Source organism: Battus philenor, unplaced genomic scaffold (assembly GCF_028537555.1).
Source record: "Battus philenor isolate CCGP_79_NKW_IND1 unplaced genomic scaffold, ilBatPhil1.0.hap1 SCAF_11, whole genome shotgun sequence".
In the NCBI taxonomy this organism is placed as follows: domain Eukaryota; kingdom Metazoa; phylum Arthropoda; class Insecta; order Lepidoptera; family Papilionidae; genus Battus; species Battus philenor.
Window position 1 is genome coordinate 5,548,739 of NW_027181673.1, and position 16,921 is coordinate 5,565,659.

General features: G+C 33.0%; 1 protein-coding gene across 1 annotated transcript in view; it reads left to right on the forward strand.

Moving 5' to 3' along the window:
- cyr (cypher) overlaps positions 1–16,173 on the forward strand; it is a 41,293-nt gene extending 25,120 nt beyond the window's left edge. The window contains exons 3-8 of the mRNA XM_068774257.1: positions 10,536–10,727; positions 11,970–12,150; positions 12,746–12,850; positions 13,811–13,983; positions 14,600–15,130; positions 15,657–16,173. Of these exons, the coding sequence (XP_068630358.1) occupies positions 10,547–10,727; positions 11,970–12,150; positions 12,746–12,850; positions 13,811–13,983; positions 14,600–15,130; positions 15,657–16,009 (1,524 nt within the window). The 5' untranslated portion in view covers positions 10,536–10,546 and the 3' untranslated portion in view covers positions 16,010–16,173. The remainder of the gene's footprint in view (positions 1–10,535; positions 10,728–11,969; positions 12,151–12,745; positions 12,851–13,810; positions 13,984–14,599; positions 15,131–15,656) is intronic.
- Positions 16,174–16,921: the final 748 nt, after the last annotated feature.

A 16,921-nucleotide genomic window follows, 5' to 3' on the forward strand; every position in this document is an offset into this window, starting at 1 on the left:
TATATCACTGCATATACCACAATTACAGATCTAAAAAAGGTAAAAGGCTACGATATAGTGTGCTCGCGTCAAAGAGTGTATGTACAATACAGGTGAGAACGGAAACCGCGTCGCACGGGACAATACATTAAAAGTAATTTCCATAATAATATTTTCTATACTTGTACTGAGTACACTTGTGTGTATTGAATAGAGCTTGAAGTAAGTGTTCCAGGCCACTTCAAACCAGCCCTATTAGTCTGCGGAGAAGGCCTATGTCCAACAGTGGATGCCCTATATCTAAAATGATAACATTGGTGATGATAACATTCAAAATACTATATAAAGGATATTTGTGAAAATGAACACAAAAAAATCACTTCGTCGTAAGCTCTTGCCAAACCAGGGGCATAGTAAACTATCATTGCCAATTAGAGTTGAAGCATGCCAATTTAGGAAAGATATTCTAGACTCTTCACTCTCGGTACTCTGCTTATGGCGGACATAAGTTATCACTATAAATAATCCAAAGTGGACAATAGTACTAATAAATACACTAATGAAAAAAAATTGAACTGTTTTATTTTGTTTTATAAATTCATATTAATATAACGACTAATCAAATATTACTTCATTTATCTGACCACTATACGTTTAATAGTTAGTTCACCTTTGGTATTATTACAATAGAAGCATACGTGAGGTTAAAGCGGTCGAAGTACATACAGGAACTGAATGTAATGTTTTTTTTTTAATTATCATTCTAAATGGTAATTATTTTCTAACAAGTAGTAATATTATAATAACAGATAACAAATCGAAATTTGTTTGAAATGGAATATTTAAAAGTCTAATATAAACGTACCGAAAAAACCTTCGTAAAAAATCAAATGTGCGAATTCAAAAGATACTGTTAAAATATATTTAATTAACAAGCGTGCAATTATTCTGTTGAATTCTTACCTGCGCGGTGTATCATTACAGACAATTATATGGATTCCGTAATTAAATTAGATTACCATACAACCTAAGAATTTCGTAGTTAAATACAGAAATTGTTTCTTGTTAGTTTTAATGGGAGTTGAACTGCGATATGCATATCACAATGGTTCATATTTGTATATGCAACATATAACCTCTAAGTATTTAGTGTTTATGTAATATAGTAACCACGATAACACAAAATCATAGCAAGGTAACTATGTTTCACTTTGCGTATTTGAGAGTCATTTCTGTATATCTATGCAACCGTCATAGGTTTTTAAAGTCATCTTTCATCCATAAGACGTCCACTACTGAACATAGACCTCTTCCATGGATTTACAATCGATCCCGATTGAAAGCTGGCGACCTTAAAAAAGTTGTGTCTACGTTGTGCTTTTGTTAGTCCGTAGTCTGTAAGTCCAAAAGTCCAAAACCTGAAGACCCAGAGATTCTTCGTTCTATGCGCTTCGGACAGACGTCCACTGCCACCTCAACTTGCCAATTCGCTAGGCTATGTCGGTTAACCTGATAGCTCGAGTTCACTAGGACAGGGCTAAGGTATTCCCTACTTATCGTAAGAGGTGACTTAAAAGTCATGGGGTTCGCGGGCGTCTGTGTCTGTGTCAATGGGGGCTTTATCGTCCACTTAATGCGAACGCTAGAATGGCAGCAATGTGAAACGGTCTCGTGCTGCTGCGGTACAGCGAGGATGCCTGGGGAGGCACATCTTCCTCCCAGGATGTGTACTGATAGACAGCTGCGAGTTCCGTAGGAGATCCTGCGACCTCTTTGAAGGTACCGAAGATCACCATTGAGGGGGTCCTTCCCCCAGAGAGGACGGTATAATTTGTCAATCATGAAGATTTCCACCCCGATGCAAAAAAAGGCTATGTCGACTACTTTCGTTCGTCTACGGATCTCTTAATTTCAAAGATTTGTATATATATTCAATGCCGGAAGTAAACAAGTTTTTTTTAATTTCTAGTATTTCAATCTTTTATTCGATTTTTTGTGCTCTTCTTTACCATCTAATTCCACACAATCAATGCAATGTTAAACAAGCATTGCCATGTTTTCACAGCTTGGACACGAGTCTTCTCGTGGGAACAATAACAACAACGATAGTATCCGTAGATCCTATGCCAATTAGTAGACGTTACATACTTTAAGTTTGATTTACAGTGTCGTTAATTGTAAAATGTACAACAATGTTGTTATTAGCGTCGGCGATAGCATGTTGCTGTCCTTATAAATATAAAAACTTGGTATACCTGGTGGAATATTTGAATAATCGAGGCAATATGACATTTAAATGATAACACTTTAAGCTTTTATGAACCGGAAAAATCTAACAAAGTTGAAATTCTGTGCACAAGATAAATTCTACGTTGATGCGATGACCCTAATCGTTTACCTCTATTATAATCTTCAATGTGGGCTTCAAGGCACGGCTTTACATGTTATGATAAATTATAGAAGCTTAACTTTGACTTTCTCCGACATTCACATTATTGTACGAAATTTGTACTGTATAAGAAGGTTTGAGCTGAAGCATTACGTGGCGATTAATGTAATATTTTTAGATCACGTCAAGGCAATCCTTACCTAATCGAGGATAAAAAAACTTTCTTTGTTTTTTTAAATTATCTCTATTAATACCTACAACTATTATACATACAACATTTTTATAAAATCATTTAAAAAATATTGTAATATTTTATCATTAATAAATACTCTTTTATTCTCTACCATGGATTTAAATAGGACCGGTGTTAAGCAGCCAGCGTCGAGCATATTCCGACGACTTTTACAAGGTCATCTGTAATAAACCGCGCTTGCCGTTTCGTGATTTCCGCACGAGAATCTTAACTTCGGTATGTAGCCTGTTCGCTACCACTTTATCTAGACTAACCGCTGAGCTAGGTTGGCTACGTTCGTCTACGAATCTTGTGATTCCTGACTCGATCTCGTATAGAAATCTTTTCGTATATATTTCATATCGTATATATTTTGTATTCACATCATCTTTTCGTATATATTTCACATATTTCGTCGTTACTAATGAGGCCCAAAGTAAGACATCATTGGTCGTAAATCTCCGTTTTAAGGCACTGAGGAAAATAGGACTAGAAAATTTCACTCTTAGCTCTTACCTCGTTGGCAATTTAGCTAGGATCATGAGCTCTCACAAGAGACTCAATACAGACCGTTATTACTTATTCTGTCTGATTACGAACCAAATGTACTACATAGTGTAAGTTGTACGAGTAAAGATGATTAATTTTTAAATGAATATAATTTATGATTGGACGTATATCTTAATTACAAACAAACAGGTCTCGTAATCAGGTCTTAGTTGATGTATCGTACCTCATTTTTTATTACAATACGCTTCCTGCAATAAAACATCCATGTTTGTGACTTGGCATCAAATATATTTAAGACTGGCTTTTGACCCCTGAGACATACTTGTAAAAACTCTTTATGGACAACAATCTTCGTGTTTTTAGCTTAAAATGAAACTCGCCAAGTGCTTTCATGTAAGGCGCACATAATCAGATAACTGGATAAATTTCGTTCTGAATACAAATTAAAAGTTTTCACAACTGGTAATAAATATATTTAGATCTAGTACTTAAGTTGTAGCATATAATCTAACAATAGTATAGTTGGAGTTACCCAATAAATACTATTTATTATAAGTTATATACAAATAAATTATAAGACGATGATAAAATTGCTAGAAAATACAAGTAATTAAAATTTAAAAAATTGATAATAATATAATTATTGGAATAATTAATAATGCTTTAAAAAATTTAATATTTTAACAATATTTCGTATAGACTTTATAACGCAGTATTTTTTATTTATAATCTGCCGTAATTATACCACATAAAATTAAATAAATTACCATATTACACTTAAAAAGATATTATTTTGTTGAAGTAAATTATAAATGATTAAGACTGACAATACTGTTTATATGTTTACTGATCTAATAATAGGTTATAAAGGACGTTGATAAAGAAGTCGAACTCGATGTTTATATATTATATTATTATTATATATACAAATACCTATATTATTGAATATTTTGACTTATCTGTACACAGTAAAAATAATAAATAAAAACATTTTTGTTATAATTCTTCGCTGAGAGACATTTTTCAAGATCATCAAAACAATCAATACAACTACGTGGTCTTTCTCAAATAGTTTCTTCATTAATTTCTGCTAATTATTTCGGTCGGCAAATTTTTAAATGTAAAAAGAATAAATAATCGTTACTAAATATTTTACTGTAAAATATAAAAAAAAATCTAAGGATTGTAGAGATAAAAACAATTAAAATACGTATGACTATATAAATGCTACGGTGATCGTGTGATAATTTATAATAAATCAGCGTAGCCATCTTGTTATAGTCTGACACTAGCTATTCGTTACTAGTAAAGAATTAAAGTGAAAAATATCTAAGTTTCTAATTAAAACTAGAACATTCTTCAACATAACAGAAAATAGCATTCCATTTAACTACATGATAAACGTCGATAATAAGTTACTTATTTGGCTTTATGCATTGAGGTCAGAGAAAGTAGTAATTGAAACCTAATTTAAACCTCTCGATTTAATTAAACAAAAGCCTCGAGGGTTTTGATTTAGTTTTAATCAATTTTATAGCTCCCGATATGTTCTTATTCGTTTTTGTTAACGATAAACATTCAATTTAAATCATAGCCAGTATCAATTTCAGTCTATCGTTTCGATATTTCGATACAACATTTATTTACATAGCTAATTGGTAATAAAAATTAAAGACTCTTCTTTTGCTATGCAATGTAACCGTTTTGAATTTGTATGTGTTTTTATTTACATCAATGATACATTACATTGTTAAACATATATAGGTGCTACAAGATACAGGATGTTTGGTTACCGGCGTTACTTTTAAAGGGTGATTGTATAGGTCATTTGTCAGTAATAAACTACAAAACTAACCAATCATATGTCAAGGGATCGCTTTAAAATATATTACACGTGTATTCTTTTGGAATGCGGCTGATTAATAACTACAGGCAGTACGTACTGCAGGAACAATTAGTAAACATAAATTATTTTATTACGTAGTTATTCAAATTCTAAAAACCATTTCTTACTTAATCATCATTACGTTATTTATTATTTCGGAAACTATTGATTTTGGATAGCGTGTGCCATAGATTCATTCATATCAGCCGATTGACGCCCACTGCAAAGTAAAGGTCTTGCCCAAAGACCGTCACGACGATCGGTCTTGTTCTGCCTGTATCCAGCAACTTCCCGCGACCTTCATTACGTCATCGGTCTACCTAGGGAGAGTTCTACACTCTGTCTAGCAGCTCGTGGTCGCCACACGAGAAACTTTCAGCCCCAATGGCCATCAGTTACACGAGCAACATGCCCTGTCCACCTCTTGTAACGAGCAACACCTCGAGCTAGGACGGTGTCGTTAGTTTTTACATTAATTACCAGCAAATAAGCTTTACATTCATACGTTTAATTCTTTTAAGACAATAACCAATCAACCTGTACAATGAATTTCATGTAAATGAAAATGTTAAGTTGTATTTATCAACGAAGAAAGAAATTTTAGAACAGTTTTAATCCTATCTCAATAAACGTTCCCTTTCGATTCGGTCCGTTCGTTCATTCGGTATTATATTGGTATTCCGGTCACCGATTCACCTATCTATCGGTACGATCTTAACTGTGTCGTAAACCAGAAACTAATAGATTTTTCGGTCGCTCGAATCACACGCGACTTGGATGAACGGACTTTCACTGAATGATTTTCAAACGCAGAAAGAGAATATAATTAAAATAACTTTACCGTTGTATATTTAACTACATATTATATGTACAATTATAATTATAAATCAACCTTATATCTACGGCCGAAACCATTTTTGATTTTTTGATTACATAGGGTTATTAGTACAAAAGTTTTAAAGGGGTGAATGTATAGTTCATATGTGCAAAAAACTTTAAAGCTCTCACACCTATTTCCAATCACACTGCTTAAAGTTATCACTCTATTTTTTTCTTTTTAAATGTACTCAATGACCAATAGTTTTTTGCAGCATAAAGTATACAGGCACAGATAGTACACGATAAATAATTTTAAAATGTTGTAAATTGAACTTTGACAACGTTATTCTTACCGTATTATCATTACGTTATTTACTAATTCTGAAACCATTAATTATTGGCCAGAGTGTCTCAAACATTTTTTCTACATTCTATGTAAGTCAGGATCTGCAAAAGTATTTTGAGGTAGACTGCATTTACGATAATAGCCTCGGCTCGGGCCCATATTTTAACAATTTTACCACATTGAGACGGCTCTAATTCTACCGGCATTTCATGTAAGCCTTTACAGTGCACGAGGCAGTTATATTTCATTTAAATTTATATTTAAATCATTATCATTTCAGTCGTAGAGCGACAGACTCTCCCATAAATTTTGGTATCAAATTGTCTGCATTCAGCTTTATTTAAAGACTTTAAACAAGGTTGTCTGTACATTTCGTTGAAGGACAGCCTATGCTGCTCTTGCTGATCCGTGAAATTCAGTTCAGAAACTTAAGGACCTTCTGGCTACCTGTTCTACAGGTAATGTGGCGCACCCACTGCAACATCGACTTGCCGATCAGCATGTTCTTTATATCAATATGTCTAAATGTAGAAAGTAAAAAGTTTAAAACGGTCATATGATTTATTATTCATGAGTTTTGCTTGAACAAAATAATCAAAATTTTATGTAAGCAATTGAAAGTATCATCTAATGTTAAAACAACGGATTGCCCCGCCATACCTCTCACTAACTGCAGTGTAGGGCAACATTCTTTAAAGTCCTTTCACACGACTCTCAGAGAGTTAAAAATTCATTTACAGTTTTAATTAAACGTAATTAGTAATTGCGTAATCTTTTATAACTGTTTACGTTATAAAACGAGCCGTTGTTTGTTACAATGAGAGTATACGATGTTCTACACCTTGGATACAGAGCAGAAGTTTTCACTTATATTAAAGTAGTTATTTATTATAGTCGATCTATATATATATATAGATATCTCCTGCGGTCTTTCAATTTTGGCCAGTGCTTTTATAAAAAAAAATTTTAACTAAATTTAAATGACAAACGAATGAACTGTAAACTCTGACGTTAATTAATTACCTCCATTCATAATTATACATAAAATTAAATAAATTAGTAGTACAACAGCGACAAGTGATAGTAGAAATACAACGTTATCTTAAGAAATATTGTAATAAAACACGTTCTTTCTACGTAGCGAAAAGAACGGTTATAAATTAATCGGCACTTAAAAATTAAAAAAAGTTATCATAAATTATTTTTTGTAAGCAAAGGTGTTATTATATAACTTACTGGGATTAACTTATAAGCTGTATGTCATAGATAGACTTGATTATAGGTCTTTTGACATTATAAATTATTTGGTCATCGATAAATGCTTTTGTTGCTCACCCTTACAGTTTCACCGGGTTTAAGGTGGCACACTATTTATTTTACCCGATTGTTAAGCCCCTAAACTCTTGGGTCACCCTATGGAGTCCGGGTCTCTGTGAACGGACCTCGGCTTCAGTTGTCACTCTTTCGTTTTGCACTCCGTAACGAAGTTTCCAAAAGGACGATTCTCGGTTCGTGAATATCAGGTGCAAATGGAATAAACCTGATTATTGTTAAGCGATGATGGTGATGATAGTTTAGCCATCTCAAGATATACAGTGCTACATCTCATTAATACTTAACTAAATATTTACTTTATTAAATTATACCGTTTTTACGTCAAAGAGAATAGAAAATTTTAATATTGTTACAGAGGTTTATTCTTAAAAAAAAACTAAAAGGAATGTGAAAGAAATACGTTGCGACTTTATGCACATTTTTGTATATACATATTAAGTATTTTGATCATACACTAAATAACTTTCTTGGTATCCATTACGCATAACTGTGTGTTTAAATCTTGTGGGCCTACTTTGTTTGTGGGCAGGATAAACTGTTTAATTGTCTTGTTAACTACGCTAATCGAAGTGGAATATCAGAGATTGTTAACAAGAAACGAAAATACAACGGTAAACGTGAAATAAAAAGGCCTTATCATTGCATTCCAAAATAATAATACAATGTTGGTTTTAAAATACATTTTTCTATAAAGTCTTCAAATTTTTTTATTAATGAAAATAATAATTCTGAATAAGATACTTCTTTACTAATTTTCTGTTGTCTGAATCAATGATTCGTTCATATTAACGGGCTTTACAGCTCGGTTGAAGTCCGAGCTCTTAAAAATAAATGTACTAAACATTTATTTATTTCTGTATTTTTTACTTTTAGATCTGTAAATGTAGTTAATTGTGATAAGTAACATTTAAATTATATATGGTAATAGTACTAGTAGTATAAAAATTGTTGTTTTTAGCTACTAAGGTCATACACCGATGAAGTATTCTATAGAATACAAGCTGATCCCGCGATCGTTGTTTTACAAAAAAATTAAAGTTGTTAATTAACAAATGAAAAATAAGGGATTATCATAGAGGGGTAAAAATTTAAGGTTGTATGTATTTTTGTATGCTGTATCATTAAAAAATAATAACAAAAATGTTGTCTAAAAAAAAAATTAGGGGTGGACCTTATTTTTTTTTCACCTTAACATTTAGGCGGATGAAAAATAGATGTCCGATATGCACTCTAGGATTCATGAAAATCGGTCGAGCCGTTTCGGAGGAGTTCACGCACACAGTGACTCGAGAATTTTATATATTACATTATTCAAAACTTTAGAGAATCTCCAAAAAAATTCACACGGATTTTTGTTATCGCTTTCACAGTTATTACAGTCATACAATATGAATGAAGTTTTAGCCTATAGATGCCCACTGCAAAGCAGAGGCCTCCCCTAAAGATATCTATGAGGGGATATACCATAATCACAACGCTTGGCAGGCATGTTGGCGATCGCAGCGTCTTATTAGGAATTTTTTTTATGAGCAACGGCAATCCAATCTAATTAATGCATTAAGTGTGATTTATTTCAAATCGTATCATGAAAATAAGATCCTACGTCCACAATTGTAAGTGTCAGTTCTCTATCGCTGGGTTACCATCGTAGATAATTATTAACAAACTTTTATCATTTATTAAACCAGTTAATATTCATATTTTTATTAAAAAAAATACTATTTCAAAAACATACTTTTATGTTTAATAAATTTTCATAATACACAAGTAGCTGTATCACAAAATAATAAGAATTTTTTAATAAATACATGTTTTAATTAACAACGATACAGTTATTTATATATAGTTTTCACGAACATTTTACGTACTCTATCTTGGCGTATATACGATAATTGGTTAAAGGTATAAAAATTTAAAAGGGTGAATGTACAGTTCATTGTTCAACAAAACCTTTAAAACTTTTACATGTATTTTTAACCTCCCTGTATAATGTGATAATTTTGAAATATTTTGCAATAATTTATTTATTCTATTGAAGTGCGAGAGGCTAATAATTTCTGCAAGAACAAAGGCTGCAGGGACAAATAGTAAACAATAATTTATTTGAATATGTAGTAAACCAAATTTTGAAAACGCTTTTTCTTGCTATATCATCATTAATGTATTAATTATATCTGAAACCATTGATTTTTGGATATAGTGCACCATACATTAATTCGCAAAATGAGTTATACCCTCTTTTAGAGCTTTTACATCTATAACCAATCATACTGTATATCTTTAAGTGAGCTGGCCGACAATTTAAAATAGTATCTATCAGTGGTCGGTACTCCATGGCGGCAAAATTGTTTGAATTGTCGCTATTTCCGACTCAATGACCGCAACGCCAACCGCAATGACTAGATCGCCTCTTTCTGTTGCCATCCGAATCAATTGTTTTAAGTTTCTTGTGATTCATCTGTCGATTACATTCTGTACTGAAATTCTCTGAACCGTAAAGTCAAGAAAAGAGTGAACAATAAGCTGGACAATGTACACTAGAGTGTCTATGAAAATACATAAATGTAGCAACAAGAGGTCGACATTCAAATATCTATTTTTTTCATAAGATTTAGTAAATAATTCTTTTAAGCTGTTGTCAGCAAATGATGAAACATGAAAATGAAATACGTTACCTGGATAATTTTATTTATTTATTAAGCTACAATTTTTTTACACTTCATAACGAATACAATAATTTATTATTTTATGTTTTTAATAGAGTTGGTTTTACTTTACTTGAATTTACGTTTAACTTAACAACTCCTCGAACTGCATCGGAAATCTTAGATCTTCTGCGGATATCATTTCTGATTCGATATTGCCGAAAAGCTCCAAGCATGGCAATCTTCGCAGCTCTCAGGGTGACTTTGAGCCTTTTTGTAAGGCCCATCCTAAACGACCGTGTCTTAGAGCTAAATGTCCACACTCGTCTTCAGAAATTGCGGTATTTTATAACCAATCTAAACTAAAATGCTTACCATTGCGCATTATCTTTCAGGACACGTGGCCATGTGGCGTGTGGCGTTAATATGGTGCCTGGCAGCCAGTCAGGCTCAGTGTCACCCCAACAGGGTCATCGACGTGTCAACGGCTTGCGATAAAAATTCAGTGGCTGTGCACGTAACCATGGAACAGCCTTTCAAAGGCCTCATCTTCAGCAAAGACTTCTCCAGGGAATGCAGAGTGCAAGGTAAGAGAGAAATAATAGTAGAAGCACAAATTAGCACATCGGGCAGAAGAGTAAGATATATAGTAAAGATCGGGTGAGTTCGGTTTCGTAAAAAATCGCCTTTGTCTCTCAGGCATCTTTGTTTGTATATGGAGTAGTTAAGGCCGATTGTGTTTTTAAAAGATTACTATTTCCGGTGGGCCAAATTGAGTGCCGGGTAATATTTACCAATAAGTGGAAAAATATATACAGTAATACGCACTACTAACAATATTTGATACGTTTCGTTACATAATGGTGTAAATTAATAATGAAGCATGATCATACACGCAGCAAAAAAACGATGACTCAAGATTTTTAAAGAAAAGTTGATCCCTGAAAGTTCAGCAGCCGCTGTTATAAGATTCGCCCGTAAAATTTTCATTGCTAGAAACGATAATAATATGATAATTAAGTTCTTTCTCTAAATCGTCTATTTATTAATGAACTTCCTGCCCGTCTTGAAACGCTTTAATGGAATCGATGTCGAGTTGTTTCCATGCCTTACTATATTCTGCTTTCCTCATGGCAGTAGAAGTAGGATGTTTAATTATTGACTGGACTTAATCGGACCAACAGGTAGGTGATCGTTGACATGGTTTTTCACCATCTACTTATTAAGCAAGATAAGTTTCATTTGACTGTAATTCATGGAAACTTTTAATACAATTATTTTTTAATATCTATTTACATAATGCATTTTTAAACAAGCTACATTGAATTAATAACTAGTTTGTAAGCAATTGTACGCTTTCTAAATCGCTTCTTAAATCCTGGAAAAGTGTAAATGTGTTCAAGTGATAATAAAGCTTGTTAATAAGTTACAATAACGGACGTCTATAAAAGTGATCACAAATGAAAAACCGACTGAGTTTGTAGTACGCTTAACTATGATGAAAGCGTGCATGGAACTGTCTTGACTTTGTGTTTTACGTAAAAAGATGCCATTACAAGGGAGCTTAACTTGATTCTACTCTATGAAATTACGCTTGTTAGATTCTTTTTAGAGTTGGTAGGTCTTGAGGTAATAACACTACGAAGTAGAAATGTTTATATTCATTAGAGCTTCGCCCGTATTTATACCGATGTAAATAAACAATTTTATTTCAATGGAATTCCCCTTTTCGATGTGTCGCTGACGATGACACTCTTATGAAGTAAACAAATGGTCTTTAAATAATCCCAAAGGTAAAATTATTTGTAAAAATATATATTCCTTTGCAGGAAAGATGCAACAAAATGTTTCATTGCATTTACCAACAAACGCCTGTGGTGTTCGCACATCTACTTTGAACTCAACGGTGGAAGAACCGGATGACAACGAGGATCTTTACTACACTGTTGAGCTGATCGTGCAGATGGACCGCCAGTTGCAGCAATCCTCAGACCAGGAGCTAATGGTGAGGTAAGTAGATCGAACTCAGATTCTTGTTATGAATGATTTGCTAATTCGATTTTCCAGGCGCCTCTTTTGTTTTGATAGCACTTTAATCTGTCAAACATATTAAAATTGACATAATTTATTTGAAAATAATATTACAAATTAGCTTTGACATTATTCGTTCATAGATAACTTACTTTAATAAACAGCGGAATGTACGCTCTGAATATTGTTACGACGTCATCATCAAACACATAAAAGAATTTTTTAAAAAATTTATGAAATATGCTTTTTTATCATCATCATAATTTTCAGTTTCGTACTTTATAATCTCCACTATTTTATGTGTTTTGTTTAATACTTTCAAGCCTTTACTGTTAATTATGTACTTTAATATAATAAAAAATTCATATTCATCTTTAATAAAGAAATATTTCCGTAAATTTTTATTTATTTTAATGAATTCAAACTAAACTATTTTTACATTTAACACATGTGTTATGTTTTATATATTTGTTGTTATAATATATACCATTAAAATGTTCAATCACAGCGAACTGTAATTTTATAGCATTAATTTAGATTTTTATTATTTTTTACCTAACCATCTAAATTCTAGGTGTAAATTGCAACCACGCGCGGTTAGAATACAAAGCTCAGCCCTCGAAGGTGTTATCAAGACCAAACTACAAGAAATATCCGGTCAGGAAGCTAAGAAAGTTAGGTAAACAACCTTTAATTATATTTAATATATTTTTAAATTGATGTTATCGCTTTGGAATAAGCTAAAGCTATCGTAACCTAGCGATAGAGGAATATGATTAGTATAGTAGGTTGCGGGTTTTATTCCTGGCAGACGCATAATTATGTTAACTGTAAATTAACTACGGTACATAAACGGTAAAGGAAAATATTACGTGTACACTGGCATATTAAGATATATTTATATTTAAAGCGTATTTTTGACGCCTTACATGCATTTTTAGATTCAAACTTAAAGGGTATAATGCAGTCTAGGCCTCGTTTTAGGATGCAAAGCTAGGGAGTCTCTGTTCCGGCAACTACATGTTATTTTCATTGACGGATCCTAAGACAAAAGATATGCGATGATGTCATCAAAAAGATATGTCTTTTGTCACCAATCTAACCCATACTAATATCTATTCCAAAGCAAACCACAGAGTAAATTAAAACTTTTCTTCACTAACATTGCACATTACGCAATAACAAAAATGGCGAATTTCCGCTATAATTGTAGATGACGCTATATTCGATGGACAGGGCTATTTCCATAAAAAGGGGCGTTAACAATAGTAAACTATTTTATACATTTGCCACAATTTCTTTGTTGCCGTATTCTAATGTACTTGACATTGGTATCCAAGAATTAAACCAAGTTACAAATTTTACCGAAATCATTACAAGGCTATGCCTAATCAAATAATAAGTAAAAATTTGTATCCAAAACACACCAAGTCCTTGGGTAAATAGGTACAATTACCAAAATATCAAGAGAATATCGTTATTTCAATTAGCATGTAAACGCAACCTTACATCTTTGTCACTGACAAATGAGGTATGTTATTCAATTTTGGGTGTGAAACCTATCCGGCAGTAAAGTAATTTTTCTCAGCGAAAAAAATTAAAAGTCTTAAATTGGTTCAATTTTTATATTCATATATAGAACGGGTCGCAATCGCCAAGGGTTCACAAATCCAGCGGAATTGGAGCAAAGGGAGTTATTGGTGCAATCTGCTCGCGCTTGGATGGAGTTGGCGCCCACTACAGCGGCTACGGAGCCAGCGTCCGTCGAAGTAGGGCAACCAACAAGACTGCTAATCCAGTGCACTTTACCCGGTAAACATTTACTAGTCTTTCGATAATATTCTTTTATATACAGGACGATTATAAATAGACATAAAAGCTTTAAAAGGGGGAACGTATATCATTTGACGTCAACGAATTTATATCTACATCCTATCAAAATAGCAGTGGTTTCAGAAATAATAAATAATGAAATGATAATATAGGAAGTAAAAGCCTTTCGAAAGTTCGAATCGTTAGTTATTAAAATTAATTATTGCATACTATCTGTACCTGCAGACTTTGTACTGCCAGAGGTTATTTGTCTATAGCATTCCCGTAGAAAAAATCAATTTATGTAACATATTTCAGAGTGATCTGGAAATAGATATAACAATTTTTAAATAGCTCTAGTATTAGAAAATTGTTATATGATTCAAAAGTTTTTACAGCTGAACGAGGTATATTTACACCACTTTAAAGATTTAACACCTGTTTCCAATAATTATTTACATATCCGGTCTCCGTTGACGATGGAGCGAGGCAATCAACTACTAACGCCATCTATCCATGCCGTCTGAACTGACAGTGTTACGACATATATATTTAATTTATAGCTCAGGTTAAGACATTAACTTTATAACATAACTTATTTATGTAAACATTACAGTGGGTGTTGGCCTACGTGTGACAAATTGCATTGCACACGATGGGCTTGGAGAGGCATCACAGAAACTTCTGGATGAAACCGGCTGCCCAATTGACGAGTCAATCTTCAGTAGCCCATCTATTCATGAACATAAGCATCACGGTTCCGAAATTGACATTTCTGATCTGAAATCAGTCGATCCTCAACAAAACTTCGACGAATCAATTAAGTTGAAACAAATTAAAAACGACCCCGACTATATGTTTAAGAATATTATGACGTATCAACACGCCGTGGTGACCTTTGCCGCCTTCAAGTTCCCCGATAGAGCGAAGCTGCATTTGACTTGTGGTGTCGAGCTGTGTAAAGGGGATTGCCCGAAAATAGATTGCAAAGCGTTGAGGAAACCTCAGCAGACGAGAGATGGACTTTTGAGGAAGGCGAGGCTTGATAAAGACGCAAGAGGTTTAGTTATTGATAGATTAGAAGTTTATAACAGCATAGAGGTATTAGCGCCGAATATTGAATTGGAAGATGAAGCATCAATCAGAGGTAAGTCGATGAAAATATGATGATTATTATCATTCTTCCAACCGGTGGTCGCCCTGCGTCTGCTTGTCAGTAAATAGCTCTTACCTAGACTTTACCTTAGGGTCCTTGCGACCATCTGTTCTGCGGACTATAAGGTCCTCGTGCTATTTGGTCTCCCCACTAGACGGACCGACGAAATGGTTATGATCGCGGAAAGTTAGTAGATGCAAGTAGCGCAAAACTAGCTCGTCAAACAGCATTGACATATACGCTTTTATGATTAAAGATGAAAACTATAGATCTATTCAAATATACGTAAGTAAAAGGACAAGAAAGTCCATTATCTTTTTTGAAACAAATTTTAATATCTTGTAAATAAATAGATAATGTCTATAATTCATAATACTTTTCAATACTTCCATCGGTGATCATTGATTTGTCTTATCGCGATGTTTTAAAGTTAAAATAAGTCAGCCTTATTTATTTCATATTTTCATCTTAATTTTACCTAATTTAAATTCAGGACTCATGTAGTGCTTGCTTACAGGTTCAAGGAGGGTAGACGGCGAGAGAAATGAATTCGTGCGTGGCTTTTCGCCTGGAGACAAGACGATCTGTTTATCACCAGGGAAAATGGCTCTAGCGTTTTGCGTGTTAGGAATTATTTTCCTTTGCGCTATTGCCGTAGCGTTCGCATCTTTAGTGCGAGCGAGACGGCGAACGATACGCGAGCCGTTACATACATCACTCTCTTTCTACACCGGCAGCAAGAGCTTATTCTCTTCCAGCGAAAGTTCCAGTTCTGGTCTTAGTGGAAGCAAACTTCTGCTTACTGATAGTCCATATTTAGATCATCATTCATCTTCAAGTAATAACTGGCCGTATGCGAGAGCATTTTAAATTAATTAAAAAAAAACTGCTCAAACCTGTTTACAACAAAACGTTTAGCAATACGTTTTTAATACGTTTAGTTTTAAGAATAAATGTTGATACATCGAATTTATGACAACCGACATCTATTAAGTCTTTCAAATACTTAAAATGAGTCTTACAGAAAGTAATAAAAGACGAATATTTGGTAAAAATGTACTTGAGCTGGATGCTTTTATAATAAATATATAAAAAGTTATATTACATTCACAATGAACGTTATTGTTGTTATAAAATTTATTCCAGTATAAGTTACTTAAAAATGTTTTATAAGAAACTGACTTCATATTTTAATGCCTGGACTCTGTTAATAAGAATACTTGTATTGTTTAAATGACACCAAATGTCACTACTAGTTTTATAGGTGCTAAAAATAATGTTTTTTTTTTAAATTAATACGGTAATTTTGATATATTCCCTTGATTAGTATGTGATTTAATTTATTTTTAGGTTTAATATTTATAACTTGAGGTGGCGCTTTTGATAATTAATAAAAATAGGGTATTGGATAAGAAAATACGTAATTCTTTTACATATGTTAAGAAAAACATTGACAGACCAGGCCGTGTCTTATTCAGTGTATAGAGACAATAAATTTTAGTCTATTGATAGAATCAGACAAGTAAGAGCAAGATATATAATTTTGACATTTGAACAAAAAAACGATAGTTAATTAAAAAAGGTAAGATATAATTTAAATAAAACCTACCTACCTTTAATAGCACTCAGAAATTTTCAATCTCTGTTAACAACATATTGACGTCATATTATGAACTATATAGAAGTAAAGCATGATATATACTATCTTAAGTTAGTTTTGTATTATGGTGTAGGTATTAGCATTAAATGAATGCTTAAATCACCAGCGCTACCTCGAAACTA